The 19,796-nt window shown below is 35.8% G+C and overlaps 1 protein-coding gene across 2 annotated transcripts in view; it reads left to right on the top strand.

The window, feature by feature from the left end:
- The first annotated feature begins 8,626 nt into the window (after positions 1–8,626).
- LOC121408201 (serine/threonine-protein kinase unc-51-like) overlaps positions 8,627–19,796 on the top strand; it is a 47,493-nt gene continuing 36,323 nt past the window's right edge. For both annotated transcript variants that reach the window (XM_041599584.1, XM_041599582.1), the window contains exons 1-3: positions 8,627–9,142; positions 10,337–10,429; positions 11,587–11,628. In XM_041599584.1, coding sequence (XP_041455518.1) covers positions 9,053–9,142; positions 10,337–10,429; positions 11,587–11,628 — 225 coding nt within the window. In that variant the 5' untranslated portion in view covers positions 8,627–9,052. The remainder of the gene's footprint in view (positions 9,143–10,336; positions 10,430–11,586; positions 11,629–19,796) is intronic.

Genomic DNA, 19,796 nt, shown 5'->3' with positions numbered 1-19,796 from the left:
CAAAAATAGCCGTTTGTTCTGGTTATTTATTTTAAAAAATTGACATAGCCAAAACAAGTGCAGCTGTCAGGATTCTAGGACAAGCGCCCCGCCCCCAGACAACAACCCTCCGGAATACCCCCTGGACAATTATCCCCAAGACACTCACCCAATACACCCTCGGATAACTAGTTCCAGACTACCCCGCGACCATGCACCCAGGCCCGACCCCAGGACAACCAACCCTTTAACAAATTAACTTCCCCCAGGACAATCACCCCCTGTTATATCCCAGGACAATTACCACCTATAGGAAGAATATCACTGGTCAACTCTCCTCCCCAGGAAAACAACCCCCTCCACCCAGAACAATTATCCTCAGGGATATTAACACCCATACATATCCAAATAATTCTCCCTAACTTCATATATCTCACCCCGTGTGAACAGTTACCCCCCCCCCCCATTACTACCCTATCCCCTACGATTACCCCCTCCCCTCCCCCACACACACACAAATAAAAATAACAAAACAAGAATACAAATATTTCTTTTAAAAAATATAAAAATATTCATAAAAACTAGACATATTGAACAATTTTTGTTTTTTGTTTTAAATATATATATTTTTTTAATAAACCTTAACTAAACCAAAAACCTCCGAGGGAAATAATCCCAAGATGATGATTTTTCCCTTGGACAATAACCCCCCTCCCCCAACAACAACAAAAAACTTGAAGCCGACACCTGACATCCCTAATGAATCGACCGGGTCTAGAACACCTCTGGACTTTTCATAAAGTTTTAAATCCTGGGATACTCCTATACGGTGTGATCATGTACTTTCTGAAGATGAAATCATGTTATAAATCACAATGCAAAAACTATTCAAAACAAAAACTGGACAACGTTCGTGCCACCTGCCTAAAACCCGGGGATATTAGGAATATATCACCCACTTTTCATGAAAGAGATGAAAAAATGTATATTAATATGTAATTATTGTTGTTGTTATTATCATCATCATTATTTCTATCATTTTGTTTACTATTATCATTATTATATCAAACTTTTCCTATTTTAGAGACATATTTCTCTTTCTTCTATTAATTGAGAACTGACAGAAGTAAACACAAGGTGATCAGGCAAAGAGGGCGTCGTATTTATTAACTTGGAGAGACGATTTATTCTCATAATGATTTTAGTGGACTCCCCTTATTTCCATGCTGCTTGTTTTTTAATGTCAGTACGTTCATAATTTTGTATCTTTGTATATTACTTTGTATTATGTTTGAATGGAAATAAAATAGAGAAATGAAATTCAGTGCCATAATATTGCAATGAAATCTGGTATGGAGATTGGAAATATAACTTCGTATTTGCCAAATTATGGAAATGCAAACTAAAAAGAAACCAATTATTTTTTCGAAATGTTGATGAAACCACAGGAGTGTCCTCGGACCTGTACCCCCGAAAACAACTTACTCTGTCGCCACGGCGTCCCCGAATTTACCACCTCAAAACTAGTCCTCACAATAAAAAAATTGTTATATTACTTCTCATTCGCCCACCTACACATTAAAGGGATGATCCGGGCTGAAAACATTTTATATCTCAATAAATAGAGTAAAATTTACAAAGCAAAATGCTGAAAATCTCGGATAACAAATAACAGAGTTCTTTAATTTTTAAGCCTTGTATTATTCTGGTGAAACAGTTCTAAGCATGTCTTCATAAATATGCATTATAGGTGGGCTGATGATGTCATATGCCCACTTGTTCTTTTGTATTTTATTATATGAAATTAAGTTCAAAATTTTCCCTACCAAGGACTAAAACGACCGGATTGACAACTGATTAAGTACATTAGTTATTTCTTGCTGCAACTTATTTATTACTAATGGAGTCATCATTTTATACACATTTATGAAAAAAGGAAACAATTATGATTTTACGTATAACATAAGGAAAGGGAAAGTGGGGATTTGACATCATCAGCCCCCCCCCCCCAATGAATATTCATGAAGATATGCCTAGAACCCTTACTGTTTCACCAGAATAATGCAAATCTTCAAAAATTCAATACCTTCGTTATTATTTGTTATCCGATTTTCATGAAATTTTCAGCATTTGCTTGGTAAATTCTACTCGATTTATTTAGGTATCAATATTTCCAGCCCTGAACATCCCTTTAATATTGCCGATCTCTGCATGGGTACTAGGCCTGTACTCTACTAGGATAAACAAATTCACATCAGTGGTGTACAGATAGGGGGCTGGGGTGCTTGCCCTCACCCAAATTTTACACGACCATTTATAAAAAATGAAAGAAATGGAAAGAAAGACATGAGAGAAGGGTTAAAATATGACATCATTTTCTTAATATTTTGTCAAAATCTATCACAAAATTGGATGTAAAATCAAAATGTTGAATTTTTTGCCCGATAAGTCATATCTCGTCCCTCAAAATTTTGTGTGACTCATTACGCCACTAAAATTCATAATCAAAAGAGAGATGTATGATGAGTATTGGAGATCCAGATTGAGGCACATCTGCCCCCCCCCTCTCCTCCCCCCCCCCTCTCTCCCCCCCCCCCCTTGAGATTCATAAAAAATTGTAGTGCATAATATCGTGAATATATACGCAAGTGAAGACTTTTTCTTCTTGTCAAATTTATCGTGACCTGAACCAAAATCATTCAGGAGTGAAGAACTGGGGGGGGGGGGGGTTCTTGTCATTTTCTATAAACAAAAATGCACCCTCTTGAAAAATCCGTGATCTGTTCCTGGATGAATCTTTTTATTGTCATTGTTATTATCATTTCAAGATTTATCATTTATTTATACTGTTGCATAATTGAACCTTTTTTTATTCAGCTGAATAATTTTTGGCTGTCATTGATTTCTTTTCTTGATCCACTGCCAAAATATCTGCACCTCATTGGGGGGATGGGAAGGGAGCAAACATTACTGATGGAAATGAACTAAAATATTTGATTAGGCTTGTGGCCTGTGCTTTTTGCTCTGAATTGCATCTTGGTGGGTTGGACCTCCCTTAAAAATACTATTTCAGAACTTTATTATTATATTAGGATCAGACTGTATAGATTTTGTCAAGGGTGGCATTTAGTTTGATCATGGTAAGACCGAAAAGAGACCACTTGGATTATGAAAATTATATCTTAATAGTGATTATCGTGATAGTGAATGTATTTGGGATATCGGCCAGTATTTTTGAGGAATACGTTGCTCGGTCCATATTCAAAATTTGTAAATGTCATACTAGCTGGTCTACAATATCCAGACGAACAGAATGTAATGGTAGTGACTCTTGAGAGATAGGCATATATTATAGACCAAACAGTTTCATGTCTCGGTTGCAATTGGTTCGATCCGCTCAACGGCTATACGTATAGTGATATCTAAACAAAGAATTTACGCAGATGCTCAAATTTCATTTGCAATAAAACTATTAGCAACTATACTATATATGTGTGAAACAGTTGATCGATAGTTCCACAATTCGTCCAAACAAATTCAATACTAAGGATGATGGAGATTACTCTTGCAAACTTATTCTTTCGTCTCCCCAATATTTTTTTTGTATATTTCAATGAGTGCATGATTGGTGATAATTTTACTCAGGAGCAGTGGCGTACCCAGGATTTTCCAAAGGGGGGGGCAAATTCATCCGCCAAAAAATTACACAAGCAAAAAAAGGGGGGTCTTCAACCACAAAGGGATTTCGTACCAGAAAAAAAAAGGTCTTCAAGTTCAAAAGAGGGGGCCACTTGGGGCTCGTCAGGGATCAGTTGTGACTCGTCAGGGGGGGAGGCAGGGGTACGTCCCTTGCATGAGTTGTGACTCGTCACCCCCCCCCCCTTAGGTACGCTAGTGCTCAGGAGTAAAAATATAGTTTGTGTCTTCAGAACAACTGGCCATACAGGGCGTGTGAAAGAGAGCTCGCTAACCAAAACAAATGACGTCACGTTCCTTGCTGATTGATTGTAAACATCCATTATTATTTGGGGGTACTATTGTTAATAAAATATCCAATACTCCTAATGTTTGAATGATGAAATTTTATGTAATGTTTTTTTTTTCAAAATCAAACAAATTCTAAATAATTTTTCATATTTTAAAAGTATACATATAGAAGTGTATATGGCAATAAGTATATTTCACTGCCTGTATTCCCCTCTAAAGAATGGTAGATTCCTGATCAGCTGGTCATCACGGAATACTTGCCTGATCTCATAACATTGCACTGTTATCAAACATTTTCTCAGTTGCGTTTGGCTCCTACTAGTGGACCAATAAGACTTCCGTAGTCTTAGCCGGTAAAATTCTTTTCTATGGTGTCTCTTAGATGAAAATATAAAAAAAACCGCAACGAAATTTTAACGAAATCTCGACCATCAAACATCTGAATTTGTGTGTGCATCAGGTTATGGGGGAATTTGAAACCATTCGGTTGCCAAGCACGCACAGCGTGGAAGGGATTTTTTATATTATGTCAATGAAAATTTGCCTTGTGATTGTGGTTTACAGAGGTGTCGATCATGGGGGATAAAACAACTTGAAAATTCGTGCAATGCAAAATTATGTTTTGAAAAACGTTGGAAACGCCCTTTAAAAACATCAAACTTGGTATAAAAATACGATTATAAATTTAAAAAATTGTCGATTTCAGTAGGCTTTGCGTGATTTTTTTTTTGCATATACGTTTTTTTTTAACCCGTTGCCACCCAATTCAGGATCGAAGTCCCTGCTTGTGGTCATCTCACTTTCCCTTGGACGAGCTAAATTTTCCATTTCTCACAGTCATGTACATAGAGTTTGCAATTTAAGATAGCATGTATCATTACTTTTCACAAAAGATGTGGTGACAGGGGTCAGAAAATCATAATCCACTTGGGCTATCCCACGATAATGAAAGTTTACTTCTATTTCTCTATTGCTTCAAAGGCAGACGTCTTCTGCCTTTGAAGCAATAGGGGAAGGGGGAGTGAGTGGGGTAGGGGCGTCACCCAAAGTTTACATGTTCGGTTGAGTAATGTATCCTTGGGAATGGAATATATTTCAGAATTTTTTTAATCCCAGCCATTTTAGGAAAGCACGCCTCAATACGTAGTGAGACCTCTCACCTTAGACGTGGCTCAAGGAAGATTTTCTTGGGGTGCTTTGTTTACCAATTTCATTTTTGGAGTGAAAACTTGTTTTTCCTTTGATATTTTTTGTTAAAATAAGTACTCCTCGGCCTAGGCCCCTACCCATTAGCGTACCTAGGATTTTCCACAGGGGGGGGGGGCAAAACTGTCCGCCGAAAAATTTGACAAGCAAAAAAAAGGCCTTCAATAAAGAAGGTCTTCAATCGTACCAGAAAAAAAATTGACAAGCAAAAAAAAAAGGCCTTCAATGAAAATGGTCTTCAATCGTCGTACCAGAAAACAAAAATTGACAAGCAAAAAAAAAAAATTCAAGCTCGTCAGGGGGGGGGGGCAGACTGCCCCCCCCCCCCCGTAGGTACGCTAGTGCCCCTAACTTTAGATTCGAGATTACCAGGGATCTAATCTGGATCTTCCCAAATAAATTTTGATAATATTGCAAATACCGCTGTTTGGATCTTATAGGAGATTATATTTTATTGTGATCCAAATTTATTGCAATGATTGAACCTAAGTGGCCATGAAGTCATTATATTCTACAAAATCAGCAGTTAACTATATGCATTGCAATGCCATTCTCATTTATTTGATACTTGTACTTTTTAGAATCAATACTTATTTTTCTTGTCGACTAACTTGCCTTGAGAAAGTATTCTATTCCGATGATATCAAATCATCCCCTCTTTCCTTTAAAAAATCCCCCACTTTGGTATTCATTAGTATAACTTATAATCAGGCTAACCGCCCCCCCCCCAAAAAAAAAGTTATTACACACAAATGAGGGGAATTTCGTCTGTGTAAAAAATTGACAAGCAAAAAGAAAAAGAAAAGATCAAACCCCCTATAACCCACAAGTTTTCTTCTATATTTCTGTGCATAATTTACATTTCTTATTTCTACTTGGAATCATGGCACTGGGAAGCGAGGATGCTGAAGCACTCCCAAAAATTCTTTGAGGGTGCTGCGTGTGTTATTCTCCATAGGCAGTACCCCTGGAAATCTGGTAGGTATATGATAAATGACAGAACTGTAATGAAAATGAACGACTTTTTTTTAGGACCCCCCCTTTCAGAATTTTTCTAGTGTTTGAAATAGTGTTTAAATTCAACCTTTTTCAGATCGGAATATCAAGATTTTTCAGCTCGCTCTTCGTGTTCTCATTATTGGTTTCATGATAATAAAAAATGTACGTGTATTTAGAATGCCAAGATTCTGGGTATAAATCTTAACACACACACACACATGTTAATTCAGATGCGCAGCTTCTTTATTTATTTAAAACGTGCTTAAATCATCAAGTTTTAGATCAGGATATCAACAATTTTCGGCTTGCCCTTCGCGCTCACATTATTAATGTGGTAAGATAACCAAGTACCAATTCTCAATTTCCTGATTTACAAAATATATAGAATGTCCCGTTTTAGGTATGAAATCTAAATTTTGTTTCCGCTCGCGCTTCGCGCTCGTATCAATTGTATAGTTATATACCTCTTCTGTTCATGATTACAAAAAGTTATTAGAATGTCCTGTTTTTAGGTTGGAATGCCAAAATTTTCAGCTTGAGACTCATCCTCGCATTATATAATTTCACTACACACACATCAAAATGCACATCCGAACTTTTTCTACAACCAAGATGGAATGATAAGAGAAAGAAGCTGTGATATACACCTCGCCAATCATATTATTCTGCCTAGATAAGAGGGTTAAGATTCTTAAGAACTAGTTAAGAGATCAAACGTAGGGAAGAAGATGCCGAAGATGTATATTGGATAATGATAGGAGAAAGCAGTAAATGGGATAGGAGTTAAGGATAAGAGGTGAAAAAGATCAGGCAAGTAAGAGAGGGGAAAAAAATGCAACCCGAATGCAACACGATGACGGGGTTAAACATTAGGCTGTGAATAAAACGGATTAAATCTTAACAAAACATTTGACCCTATTGTCATGTTATCCTCTCTGAAAAATGGCAGAGCATCCCCCCACCGGAGGGCATTCCGGTGGTGATAGTGGCGTTATGACCCCCCCCCCACGAGGGGGAGAAATATGGCATATAGGGCAAAATTTATCAACACAAATTTTGAGAGAGCGAGCAAAACATTTGACACTTTAAAGTACAAAAATCCAATGTTATGGATTTTTTGTTTTTTTTCTATGTCGGGGGGGGGGGGGGGACGGGCAAGCAAGCCCCCCCTATCTGTATGCCACGGTTGGGTGGTGCCGTTATATGTTGATTGTAATGGTAATACAATTCAAATTCAAAATAAAATTTATATATTAGCACTGATCTACAGTGCGTATCAAAAAAAAGTTTACACTTAGAAAAAATCCCGTAAAATTATATATTTGTAATATCCTGACGATTATTCCACATTTTAGCATTGGTACAGATCCATTTAAGCGAATGACGATATAACTGTCGAAAAATATTTCCGCTTGAGTGAGCACCACTTACTTTTGAAAAGTTGGTGAAAAATGATTTGCGCAGAACTTTGAAATAGTTATGCGAATAAAAGTAGACCTTAATCATGAAGAACACGTGGAAATTAGCAAGTAAAATTGATATGAAGATATCTTTTACCTTTTTAAACTTGTTTCCTTGCCCGAAACACTTCGAAGAGTGCATTGCGCCCCATCCACTCCCCCACACACCGAGTCCATCGTGACGATATTTGCTTTACACTGAGCTGTGATTTACATGAAATGGCTTACATGGCTTAGGCTTGATTTTCATTTTGTTAATCATTGCCAAGCTTGGGAAAAGTGTGGAGAAACAAGTATTAAATGAAAATGAAATGTAAACCAACTTTAAATGATAAAAACTTAGTGAAAAATGCTGGAGATGTCTGATATAAACTTTTGTTCAGATTCAGTTATGTCCTCAGATCCAGCTGGCACAAAAAGGGTAAAGGTTGTGCTTACTAAGTGTTGAAATTTCAAATTTGGGCGGCAAAATTGTTACAAAATGCTTGAATGTATCCGTTTGATTTCAATTGGCTAAAAGTGCTAGGGAAATTTATGAGAAATGCTTTGCAGGGTAAGTTTGATTTCGCCCTTTCCCCTTGACACAGCGTGAAAACAAGCATTTCTGCGCAAACAGATTTCTGCGAGCTTTACAAAAATGGACAGTGCTCACTCAAGTGTAACATTCTGTCAAAACTTTTACCTTCATTGGATAGATGAGACCCAAACCCATAATTATATGTGAAAAAAATACCTACATCTTGTATATTTTTTAATTCCCAGGGCTTTTTCAAAGTGTAAACTTTTTTTTGATACGCACTGTATAATCAGTGGAACCCTCAAAATGAAATATTAAAGTTTCATGACATGCATAGAAGAATGGTTTTGTAATCGGTTTATTCATTTATAAAATACCTAGCTCTCTTGTGAAGCTCTGCTCTTGTGTAGTGTGAGAAATTGCCGCTAGGTTCAGCAGTAGTCTATTTAATTGCATATTGGTCGCCAAGTGTGAACGCGCATTTCCATAATAAGAAAGGACACCGCGAATTTGACCGATCCTGCACCCGACAGGACTTTTCTTTCTGAAATACCGGTATTGCGAAAGGAATTGATAGCGAAGAACCATGCATTCTCTCACTATTTGAGCTATTTTCACAGTTTGGAGTGATCATGCTAACATCCCAATTCCCACATTCTTTGCGAGAGAGGTGGAACTTGAGAAATTGACCGTTTGATTTCATCATCCGAGCAGGGAAAATCAGCGGGCTGCTTTGTTTTGGTCGATTCGGAGGGAGCGCACTCAGCGCGGATGCGATGCATCAAGAACAATAACAAAACGGTTCTCACTGGCTGGGAAACCATGATCTACATGTAGCTCGGAAAGCCACCAGAAATTGCTGTTTCGATCATGTTCAGAATGATGCTATCTTGACTTGAAGGCCATGGAGCACGTTGATGAGTACGAGTACAATAAGAAGGATATAATTGGGCATGGAGCTTTCGCGATTGTTTTCAAAGGAAGGGAGAAGAAGGTAAAAACAAGTGTGCTTGAACTTTGAAGTGAAATTAATTGAGCTGAAAAATTGAACTTGTCTTTGGGAATTGGGTTGGGGTTGTGAAATTAATTGAACTTATTCTTAGGCTTGTGTTCTGTTAATGTTTTAATTTTTTTACATGCAACTCTATATCAAACACAGCCTTTATTTTTAACTAATCAGTACTTAAGTTTATGATATTTTTTTTTCCTTGGAAGCCAAGGCCAGGCAACGAATTCATTTTTATTTTCTCAAACTTTGCAAGGAGGGAGCCAACTCAGGTCTGTTGCTTGGGTACAAATTATTAAAATATCGATCATTGTTATCTATCCTGAGTTTTGTTTCTATTTTCATGAATTCAGATACAATCCTAAAGAAATTGACCCAATTTATTATTGCTAGAGTCTTGGGATATAAATCCTACACATGTAAATCTGTATCTGTTTCGAGGAGTTTTTAAACATTTTTTATTAAAAAAATGTCTCCTCATACACAGACGGCTCGCTATCGTGCAGCCACAATTAGGGGGTTGACAATGCAAAATCCTCCTGACGGGGCTCATCGATTTTTGTCTTTAAAAATACACATGTATATAAAAAGAACTGTACCAAAATAAATATTAATATTCCGGTCTGGCCTGAAATGCATTAGAATGGGGAAAAATAAACTTAAAAGGGGGAAAAACTGTGGCTTACTTCAGATGTCGCGCAACTTCACTCCCCTGTTTTATCCGAACTTAATGCATAAACATATGGCCAAATTGGCCATTCAGCGGAACAACCAACAAAACAGAGACAGAAGCTTTTCGTCTAGTACGGGGTAATACTCTAGAATTTAAAGAATTTGTAAAATAAAATATTTCATGAATTTTTCATTGGTTAAGACCTAATGTCAAACAATTTTACGATTAGCTACCACTCCCAACATCTGTGCTTATCAATGCATACATTTTATGAATTCTCACCAGGAATGGTGAGGTTTTGCATCTTTTTCGGGAAGAGTTCCTTTTGCGACAGCAACACAAAGTGAAAAAAATAATGAGTTCAAATTAAATTTAGGGTTGGGTTTACGGTGGCTGTCACAAAAGGAACTCTTTTTTTTATTCTGCAGATTAATATGAGTTTTATCTATGATATTAAGATGCATTATCCAATATACATTTTACTCTGATTTTATTGTTAATTTGAACAGAGACCCGACCTTACAGTTGCCATCAAGTGTATCAACAAGAAGAACCTGTCTAAATCACAGACTTTCCCTGAGAAGGAGATTGAAATATTGAAGGTACATGTATATAAAATCAAGTAAATACTAAAAACAATCAATTAACATCATAGAAAAAAAGCAATAATTTTGCATTTAATACAAACATATGTCAACAGTGTCTGATATTGGACAACTTGGCACCTAAATTTTCAGCAGAGCCGAGTTTTTCAAAGTGCCAAAATTATTGGCACCTGACATCCCCTTTCTATCTGACTTAACTAAAATCTATTTAAAGTAAGTTTGAGAAAAATAGTTAATTTATGAGTATTTTATACCTTTTCACTAATTTATTTTGACTATCTAGTCAATTTTCTTTTAAAAATTGAAATTATTGTATCAATGTCTACCTTTTAATTACTAATCACTGCTTAAAATAGTAAAACACACGATGTCAAAAGCAAAATCTTCTGTGTGTAAATTTTTTATTAATATGTCTTTTTCATTTTTTTTAAATACTTAATTTGTAATTAAAAAGTATGAGCTAGAAAAGTGAACTTGTCTTATAATGCATACAATTCCATTTGGTGTGACTCAAATATACATGTAAAATAAAGTACAGGTAACTTAAGAAATAAAGTGATGCCAAGATTATTTTTAGGAATGTTCTTGTCATGTCACAAAATTTTACACCTAAATATTCCAAACGCATGTAGGCCTATGTAAAAAAAAACAAGATGGGTTCATGTGCTTGATTTTTTGCTATCAAGCTTTGAAGTTCACCCAATTGAAAATTCTTGTGAATTACTAGTACTTTATCAAAATAATTGGGCGATTTTAGACCTCACGAGATTACAAGATTGAGTTTAGGCGTCTATTACTCAGTCAAAATCCATGTTATACATGTAGAGGACGGTGCGTGTATACTTAAGAGGTGTAAACATTAAAAAATGGGGGTTCATCCGCTTGTATTCAAATTATCAGCACATTTGCTCACATGCTTTAAAATTTATGAAATTTGACATGCAAATTTATGCATGTCAAATACATGATACGCTTCCATGAGCTTGGACAGGTTTTTTTTTTAATTATATTAAATTTGCAATGATTGTTTGAGTCATAATGAATCATTGTATCTTGAGGTAACGTTGTATGTTGATCAACCAGAAGAGACTGAACAGTTGTTACATGTACTATTGTTTACAAATCTGATGTTTTTTTTCTCTCTTTCAATGCAGGAGTTACATCATGAAAATGTGGTGTCTCTACATCATTTCAAGGTGAGTGAAATTTATGTTAGCATGTTGGTATATAATGAATCTACAAATTTAAGGAATAATGATAAGCCTATCAATTTTAACTTGTCTGAACTAGAAAAAGTAGAAAAATATTCTCAACATAGCATCCACGGCCATGACTCACAATGTTGTGAGATTTTGACTCATAGCTTTCACTGTACATTTAGTTGTATATATCATACTTAAAGGGGAATGAAACCTTTGGAACAAATAGGCTTGTGTAGAAGCAGAAAAATCAAAGAATAAGAATAAAGAAAGTTTGATAAAAATCGGACAAATAATGAGAAAGTTATGAGCATTTGAATATTGCAATCACTAATGCCATGGAGATCCTCCCATTGGCAATGCGACAAGGATGTGTGATGTCACTGATGAACAACTTTCCCTTTGGTGGACTATAAAATACCCTCAAAATGTCTCTACTTTTTCTTATGATGATACAAACTCTTTATCCATGATGTATTCTTAAAAAATATGTATTACATGCCCTCATGTAGAAAGAACACATGATCTATGGATAGATGTGATAAAAGAGGCAATTCAAGCGAAATATATACTAAAGTAATGGGGAGAGTTGTTCACAAGTGACATCACACATCTTTGTCGCATTGCCAATTTGCTATCTCCATAGCATTAGTGATCGCAATATTCAAATGCTCATAACTTTCTCATTATTTGTCCGATTTTTCTCAAACTTTTGTTGATCTGTTTCTTTGATTTTTCTGTTTTCACACAAGCTATCTTGTTCCAATGGTTTCATTCTCCTTTAATACTTTGCCCATCCCTCAATCTGTCACTCAGTACATTTATGCACATACCAAAGTTCATAATAAATGTATGTATTTTCTTTGTTATACGTATGACCCACCCTCCCCAGAACTACATGTACATGTAGTTGAGTAGTATAAATTTTCCTGTGGTATTTTTTCTACGAGTTTGTGTAGTGCTCCGGTAGTTGCAGAACTTTTTGGAATATTTCCCAATCAACCTAACAGGAGCTAGCATTTCTTTGTACAACATTGTTGTTTTCATAAAAATCACTGATACTGGTATGTACATGTATGAAGTTGTATTGTGTTTCATAGACTGTATAATTGGTTGAAAGTTCACTTTGGGGATATACATAATAAAGGTTATTGATGTGATAAGGGAATCTCAAGTGTTTACCTTTTAAAGTAAGTCAGTGTCAAGCGCCTATCAATGCCACTCACCTGCATGGTTTAAAAAATTGTATTAGAATTTAGATGAATAAGTTTGAAGATGTATGATGTGAATTGAACTGAATCAAGGAATTGCATAATGATTAAATTACAGACCAGACAACAAACTTTTAAACCTCGGTGTCTATTGAAATAACATGTAACATGTTTACATGCAGTATGGTTTTGGTTTATTAATACAACATTTTGATTCTTTTGATTTGTACATGTAGGTGTTTATGTTTATCATAATAATTGATACTCTCAAGTAGAAAAAAGTAACATTCATTTTATGGTGAAAGTGAGCTGTTTGCATGCAGGTCTTTATTACAACAGTCTGAATTATAATAAACGCTAAAAGTTGAAGGGAAATTAATGACTATATTACTCAAAATAACATTGATTTTCTGGGGAAAGTGGGCTTTTTTTTCATTCAGGTTTTTATTACGATCAGAGTACATACTAACTTGTAACAAACCCTTAAAAATGTATGGAAAAAATAAATGACTATATTACTCAAAACAACATGAATTTTCTGGAGAAAGTGAGCTTCTTACATTCAGGGTTTTATTAGAATGTCCATTGGATAAACTACTAAGAAATCATAACAAACCCTTAAAAATTAAGGAAAAAATATGTGACGATGTTGTATTTGTACATGTAGTACTCAGCTAGGAAAAAATCACAAGAGATTGAGAATTTCTGTTAAAAAAAAATTAGTATATTCCAAAGTTCATCATCAGGCCCCCGAAGCTACCGCCATTTTGTTTAATCCATTAGAAGCTAAAATAAGCCCCCATTAATATTAATTTCGTACGCTGCTCCCCCGTCAACAGTGGTTTTGTACGCGATTAGACAATACGCACATCAGCGCAATGACAAAGGTCAACTTGGAAAATTCATTAATGTATTCATTTTGTTACGCGCTCGTGACGCGAAGGATTCAGCGAATCAAGCAAGCGCAAATCTGAGACGATACGTTGCGCTTTATAAAGTATCGATATCACAAGCGATATCACTTAAAAACAAAACAATGTTTGTATTGCGTCTTATAGGCCTATGCTAATTCTAGAAGGGAAGATGAAAAGAGTAGATCAAGTCACGATTAGGTAAAAAGGTGGGATTGGGGGTGGGGGCAAATCATGGTTATTACAATGATGGTATTCATTTTCACTGGTTGAGTATGAATACTGAAAAAATAACTTTCACCACTAAAAGAGTAATTTCTTGTTAAAATTATTGGAGAAGTAAAAAAAATAAAAATCTTCATGGATCCCCGTGCCTGCTTTCTTCTGGCGTCCGTTTCATAATGAATTACACTGAGCTATTTAAACATCGCTATTATTGTGATAACCGTGGGAACCTTGATTATGATTGAAACGGGCCCCAGTTTATCATGCTCAATATGTTTCCTGTCCCCTTTATTCTCCAGCATTTCTTACTCTGTTTTTTTTTTCCATTTAATCATTTTCCCACTCATGTTCTTTTGTGCCACCTTTCTCCTACATATGAAGAGCTCACTTTTAAAAGGGGTTAGGTCCATTTTTAATCAAATTTGATTTTTATGTCTTAATTGATTTTTAGTAGCTCTATAAGATGATACCATAAAAAAGTTGAAATTCCCATAAAAAAAGTGAACTAAAAAAAGAAAATTCACTTTTTTCAAAAGGGGTTAGGTCCATACATAATTTTTCTGGAAAATAATATCTTAAAAAAATATGAAGATAAGTAGATTTTTTTTATACCCAATTTTTGAATTTCTAATGGTAGGGTATCATGAAAATCCATTTTCGCATAAGAATATTGCAATATGGGAGAATTAAAAAAAAAGATTTTTCTTGGAGTGGCCCTAGCCCCTTTTGCTACTTAACTTTTCATATATTTCCTTCTAATTTTCCCACTTGTTATCTGTCTCCTGGTTTCCAAAAATCTCGCCTAATTTCTCTTCCACCCCTTTTGTTTCTACTTCCAACATCAGCTCTCTCACCACCCCCTCTAAATTATCTCTTCATAATTATGTGCCCCTCCATTTCTTTCTCATCTCTTTTCAACCCACTTCTCATCACTCTTTCCCTCTCTCGATCTCCGTCTCATTTTGAATTTTGCCAATTCCAAATCCCTTTCATTCAGTTAGCTCTGTACAAATACTATATGAACACAAATGAAAGACATGAAGGAATTCTCTGGTTAGTGGTGAATTTTATTAATTATCCAGAAATTATCAGAGGATTAAGCTTTACCTTTTTCTTAAGCGTATGTTAATAGTTTGAACTAAAAGAAATTTGTGTTTGTATGCTGGGGGGGGCACAATTCCCCCTAATTTTTGAAGCACTGAAAAGTGCCTTTTTATGCAAGAAAATGCCCCATCACGAACGTGCACTGTGTCCCTTTCACCTGATGAGAACCTGTTTTAGGTAATACCAATTAGTGCTCTTCCTTATATGCATTTTTTTACCCCAAAATGCCCCCCACGTGTTCTGTGCCCTTCCATCTGAGAGCCAAAAGTGCCCCCTCGCCTTCTTGAAAGTGCCCTTACTTGAATAACTGCCCCCTTTTACCCAAGAAAAGTGCTCCTAAAGAATTTATTCTGTGCCCCTTTCACTTGAGAAGGATCTGTTTTATGGTCACCATGACGAGTGCCCTTTGAAACAAGAAAACAATATTTGATATACTTCTGAAGGAAATACTGTGTGCATTAAGTTTAATAATTCATGTGAGTGGGGTATATAAGCAGTTTCGTACAGATGGAGGGGGGGGGGGGCTTGAAGGACTCTTGCCCATAGGCGGCGGCTTGCAAAGCGGTGGGATAGGGGGACCTGTCCCCCCTAAATTTGAGGAGGGGGACAGTCCCCCTAAATTTTTTGTTGAGAATCTTTTTTTTTTGCTCGTCAATTTTTTTTCCTGCGTCCCCCCTAAATTCAGGTAGACCCCCCTTAAAATTGTTGTGCCCCCCCTAAGATTGTTTTTGACAACCTTTTTTTTTGCTGGAAATTGTTGTGGTCCCTTCTAAGATTTAGGTGGATAAATTCAGGTGGACCCCCCTAAATTTTTTGCTTTCCGCCGCCAATGCTCTTGCCCCCCAAAAAAAAATCACGACCAAGAAAAAAAAATAAAAAGGAAAGCAAAGGGTGAAATATATCATTTTGAACATTTTGTCGACTCGGAAATCTATCACAAAATTGGATATTTGTTTTTAAAATGTCAAAATTTTGCTCGCTCGCAACTTTTTAAAAATTTCACATAAAACAGCATTTTCCCTGTGCCCCCCCCCCACTTTCAAGCAACTTCAATCCGCTGCTCCTATTTGTATGTTTATAGCTTCTCTCTTTGCAACCAATTTTAATGAAAATCAATAAGAAATTTCATACGTCATGAATTTTGGTTGTGATAATATTTTTTTTTTAAATTGGACTTGGAAAAAAAACCTTTTCCATCTTCATCACGTGGTTCCTAAGTCTTCAATGTTGAATAGTTGGATTACTTGAATGAAAACATCTGTTACACCAGTCCTGCAGATTGAAAAAAATAGAGAAAGAAAATCAATTAAATTGTCATGATTTATAAAACAAATGTTTTAAGAAAAGTGAGACTATGCATATATATGTTTCTTCAACACATACCATAGGAAATCTTACTTCTACTAATTATAAACTTGTACTTCTATAAAGCATATATATCACTTAAACATGTTCTCTGCAGTTTACATACCACTCTCCATTCTAACTACATGTACTCTTTGAAAAAATGACAGAGATTTCTTGTAAATATGAATATATAAATTAACATATGTAAATTATATGAATAGACAGAATTAAAGTTGATATGTTTTGTTGCACAGAATATTTTGATCTGTAATTAAAAACGACAATAACTATAATCTAAAAACAAAATTGAAATGGGTTTTTCAAAGGCAGGTCTATTTGTTGCCAAAAAAATGTGAACAACCTCCATTATCAAAAATAATCACTAACTAGCTCACTCACTCATATAACTGCTGTAGTTTGTGTTTTTCTTTGTGGTCCAGGCACTGTTCTATTAGGCCTACTTCACCAATTATTTATCATCATCAATCACCTCCATGGAAATTGTCAAACTGCATCATCCTATTAGACAAAATGTAAAACCAAAAAAAAATCGTAAATCTACAAATATGAAATATGAATATCACACTAAAAAATGAATAAAATGAATTTTATAAAATATAACTCATTAAAAATAAATATTGCTTTGTTTATAAACAAATAGGAAATAAAAAGGCAATTTAATTACTAGTAGATCAAGGACATGACCTAATTTTATAAATTTGCCCAAAGTACATATCTTTTGACATTGGTTCTACTTTAGACTCGAGAGCCTATATATTTAAGAAGTGTATGTTCAGTACAGATCCTACCTCTTTGTGGCTCAGGTTATTTTCATTTAATGTAAACATGGTTAACATTCAATGCATAAAATGTATCTGTAATTTTGAATGGGTTAGTTTAACTTTAATACCTGGATGAGAATCTGCAAAATGATGCATGCACTTATGATCATCATCTTGAACCACATAGGTAGACCTCTATACTGTTTTTCTTGTCCTTCAAACTTAACCTGTTTTTCTTGTTCTTCAAACTCAACCTGTTTGTGAAAGAAAAGAGTACAATAATAAGAAGTGATATTTTTCATGGCCGTTTGTATAGGGGAGGGATTTGGGTAAGAGCTGAAATGTGAAAACCTTCATCAAAAAAAGAATTGCATGACACCCTTCAATTTTATTTTAGAAAATGCACAAAACGGCCATAGGTAATATTGGTTACTTCTGGCCCTCGCTTTCTGAATTTTAGGTTTCTCTAAATTTTTTCAAATGTCTGCCCCCCCCCCAAAAAAAAAAAATCTGCATCTTTTTATTTCAGTTGACTTTAACATAATTTCATCTCATGCACTGGGTCTAGATCTATTTGTAAGAAAGTATAGATCTAGTCCAAGACTCAGAGCTGTGCAACAGCATTCACGTATCTAAATTACTCGTAGGTCTAGACTATACATGTAGATAGTAACGATGGACTCTCGATCTATCTAGACCTAGAAAGTAAAGCTTTGGTTCTAAACTGAGATCTAGGCCTATTTGGATTTGATGTCTGACTTTTATTCCTGGCTAAAAGTTTAAACTTCATTGTCATTATTGACCAAGATTAGATCTAGGGCCTAGTCCTTGGTCCACTGACACTGACAGACATACTCGTACATGTAAATGGAGTCGTTTAGGCCCAGACCTAGATCTAGGCCTAAATTACAGACCTAGATCATAAGCCCTGGGCCTGGGGTAAGTGTCGCGGGTTGGGAAAGTATAATTTAGATGACTAGATTTGAATTAGGTTGGCCTAGAATTAGAAAGCATCGATGAATAAAAGTAAAGTACCGTAGATCTAAGTCTAAAATAATAAGAAGCAACACTAGTTGCTGGTTTCTAACCAAGTTAGAAATTAGATCTAACGTTAGGCCTATCTAGATCTAGCCTATTGATAATAAGACAAACATGCAGAGCAGCATATTATTTCTTATAGACCTCTACAGGAATAACCGTCGTTTCTGGGGATTTATTCAACAATTTCTGACATTAACTATTCGTGAGTGAGCCAACACAGTTCAGCGGAACAACCAAAATAGAGAGACTGAAGCTTTTGGTCTAGTTATTTCTAAGACAGAGTCTAACTATAGACCCTATTTATAAATAACAATAAGTTAAAATGGGTGGGGGCTAACATTGGCGGCGGAAGGAAAACAATTTTGGGGGTGTCTACCTGAAATTTTGGGATGGACACATGTAAAAAATTGGACAAGTGCTCCAAAAAATTTTGACAAGCAAAAAAAAAAAAAAAAGGTAATCAACCTAAATTTTAGGGGGGGACAACACACGTTTCAATGGGGGTCCACGTGAATTTAGGGGGGGACGCAGGGAAAAAAATTGACAAGCAAAAAAAAAAAGGGTAGCAAAAAAAATTTAGGGGGGACCGTCCCCCCACCTAAAATTTAGGGGGGGGGGACACGTCCCCCCCCCCCCCCGCTTCCGCCGCCTATGAGTATGGGAGCTCAATGCAGAAGCCTGAAGTTATGCAAAATAAATTTGATATCTGAAACTGAAAGTGAGGATTGACACAATGACAGGCAATATATCTTCATCCACACTCCACTTCACAGTTTATTCCTGACTGGGTTTCGATCTACTGAAGATAGATGCAGATCTCCCTCTAGATCTAACGTTACAGTATACAAAAAGAAGCTTCATTCTTCTTGATTTAATCAATCATGGGTTGGTCCTTGTTAATTGGAAATGAACCAAACCGGCCCGAAATTCTCTCGATGACCAATCGGCTAGGAGCCCATACAAAATAACACAGCGGCATAACAGCAACACTGCAAGCAACATACAGGCTGCACTGGGCGACGATGACAATCTAACTTCAATTTCAAAGACCAAATTCTGCTTTCCTTTAACAGAAGAATGATAGCAAACTCTCTAATTTGGTAGAGAAATAACCTGAGATCACAAAATACTGTGTGAAATTTGTAAATAGTCCACTGAATTCATGTGGTTATATCAATTTATACGTACTCACCGGAGTGTTCGTAGGTCCATTTTTGTGTGGAAAGAAAAGTTTCAGATTAGGGGTCAGAATGAATAAATTAGATGACGTAATGAGGTCAAATGAATAATTACTTCTGTAACACGATACCACTAGTATCGATGACAAAGAATCGGGGAAATCGCGTATTAATGACGCTCTTAGCCAATGAAAAGGGCGGAATATGAATATATTTACGCTCATGAATGTCAATGGGGGCTTATTTTTGTCTTCAAATGATCGCGGTAGGCGGAGTCTAATCTCATTTGTTTTGTGCTGAACGCGCGCGCAGCTTTCGGTCTAGTAATATATTATAAGGTCTTTGTTCATCATCATCTCATCTGCT

This window comes from Lytechinus variegatus, chromosome 2 (assembly GCF_018143015.1).
Source record: "Lytechinus variegatus isolate NC3 chromosome 2, Lvar_3.0, whole genome shotgun sequence".
NCBI classification, from domain to species: domain Eukaryota; kingdom Metazoa; phylum Echinodermata; class Echinoidea; order Temnopleuroida; family Toxopneustidae; genus Lytechinus; species Lytechinus variegatus.
Note: the sequence above shows the minus strand (reverse complement) of the source record. Positions and strands in the feature narration are given on the sequence as shown.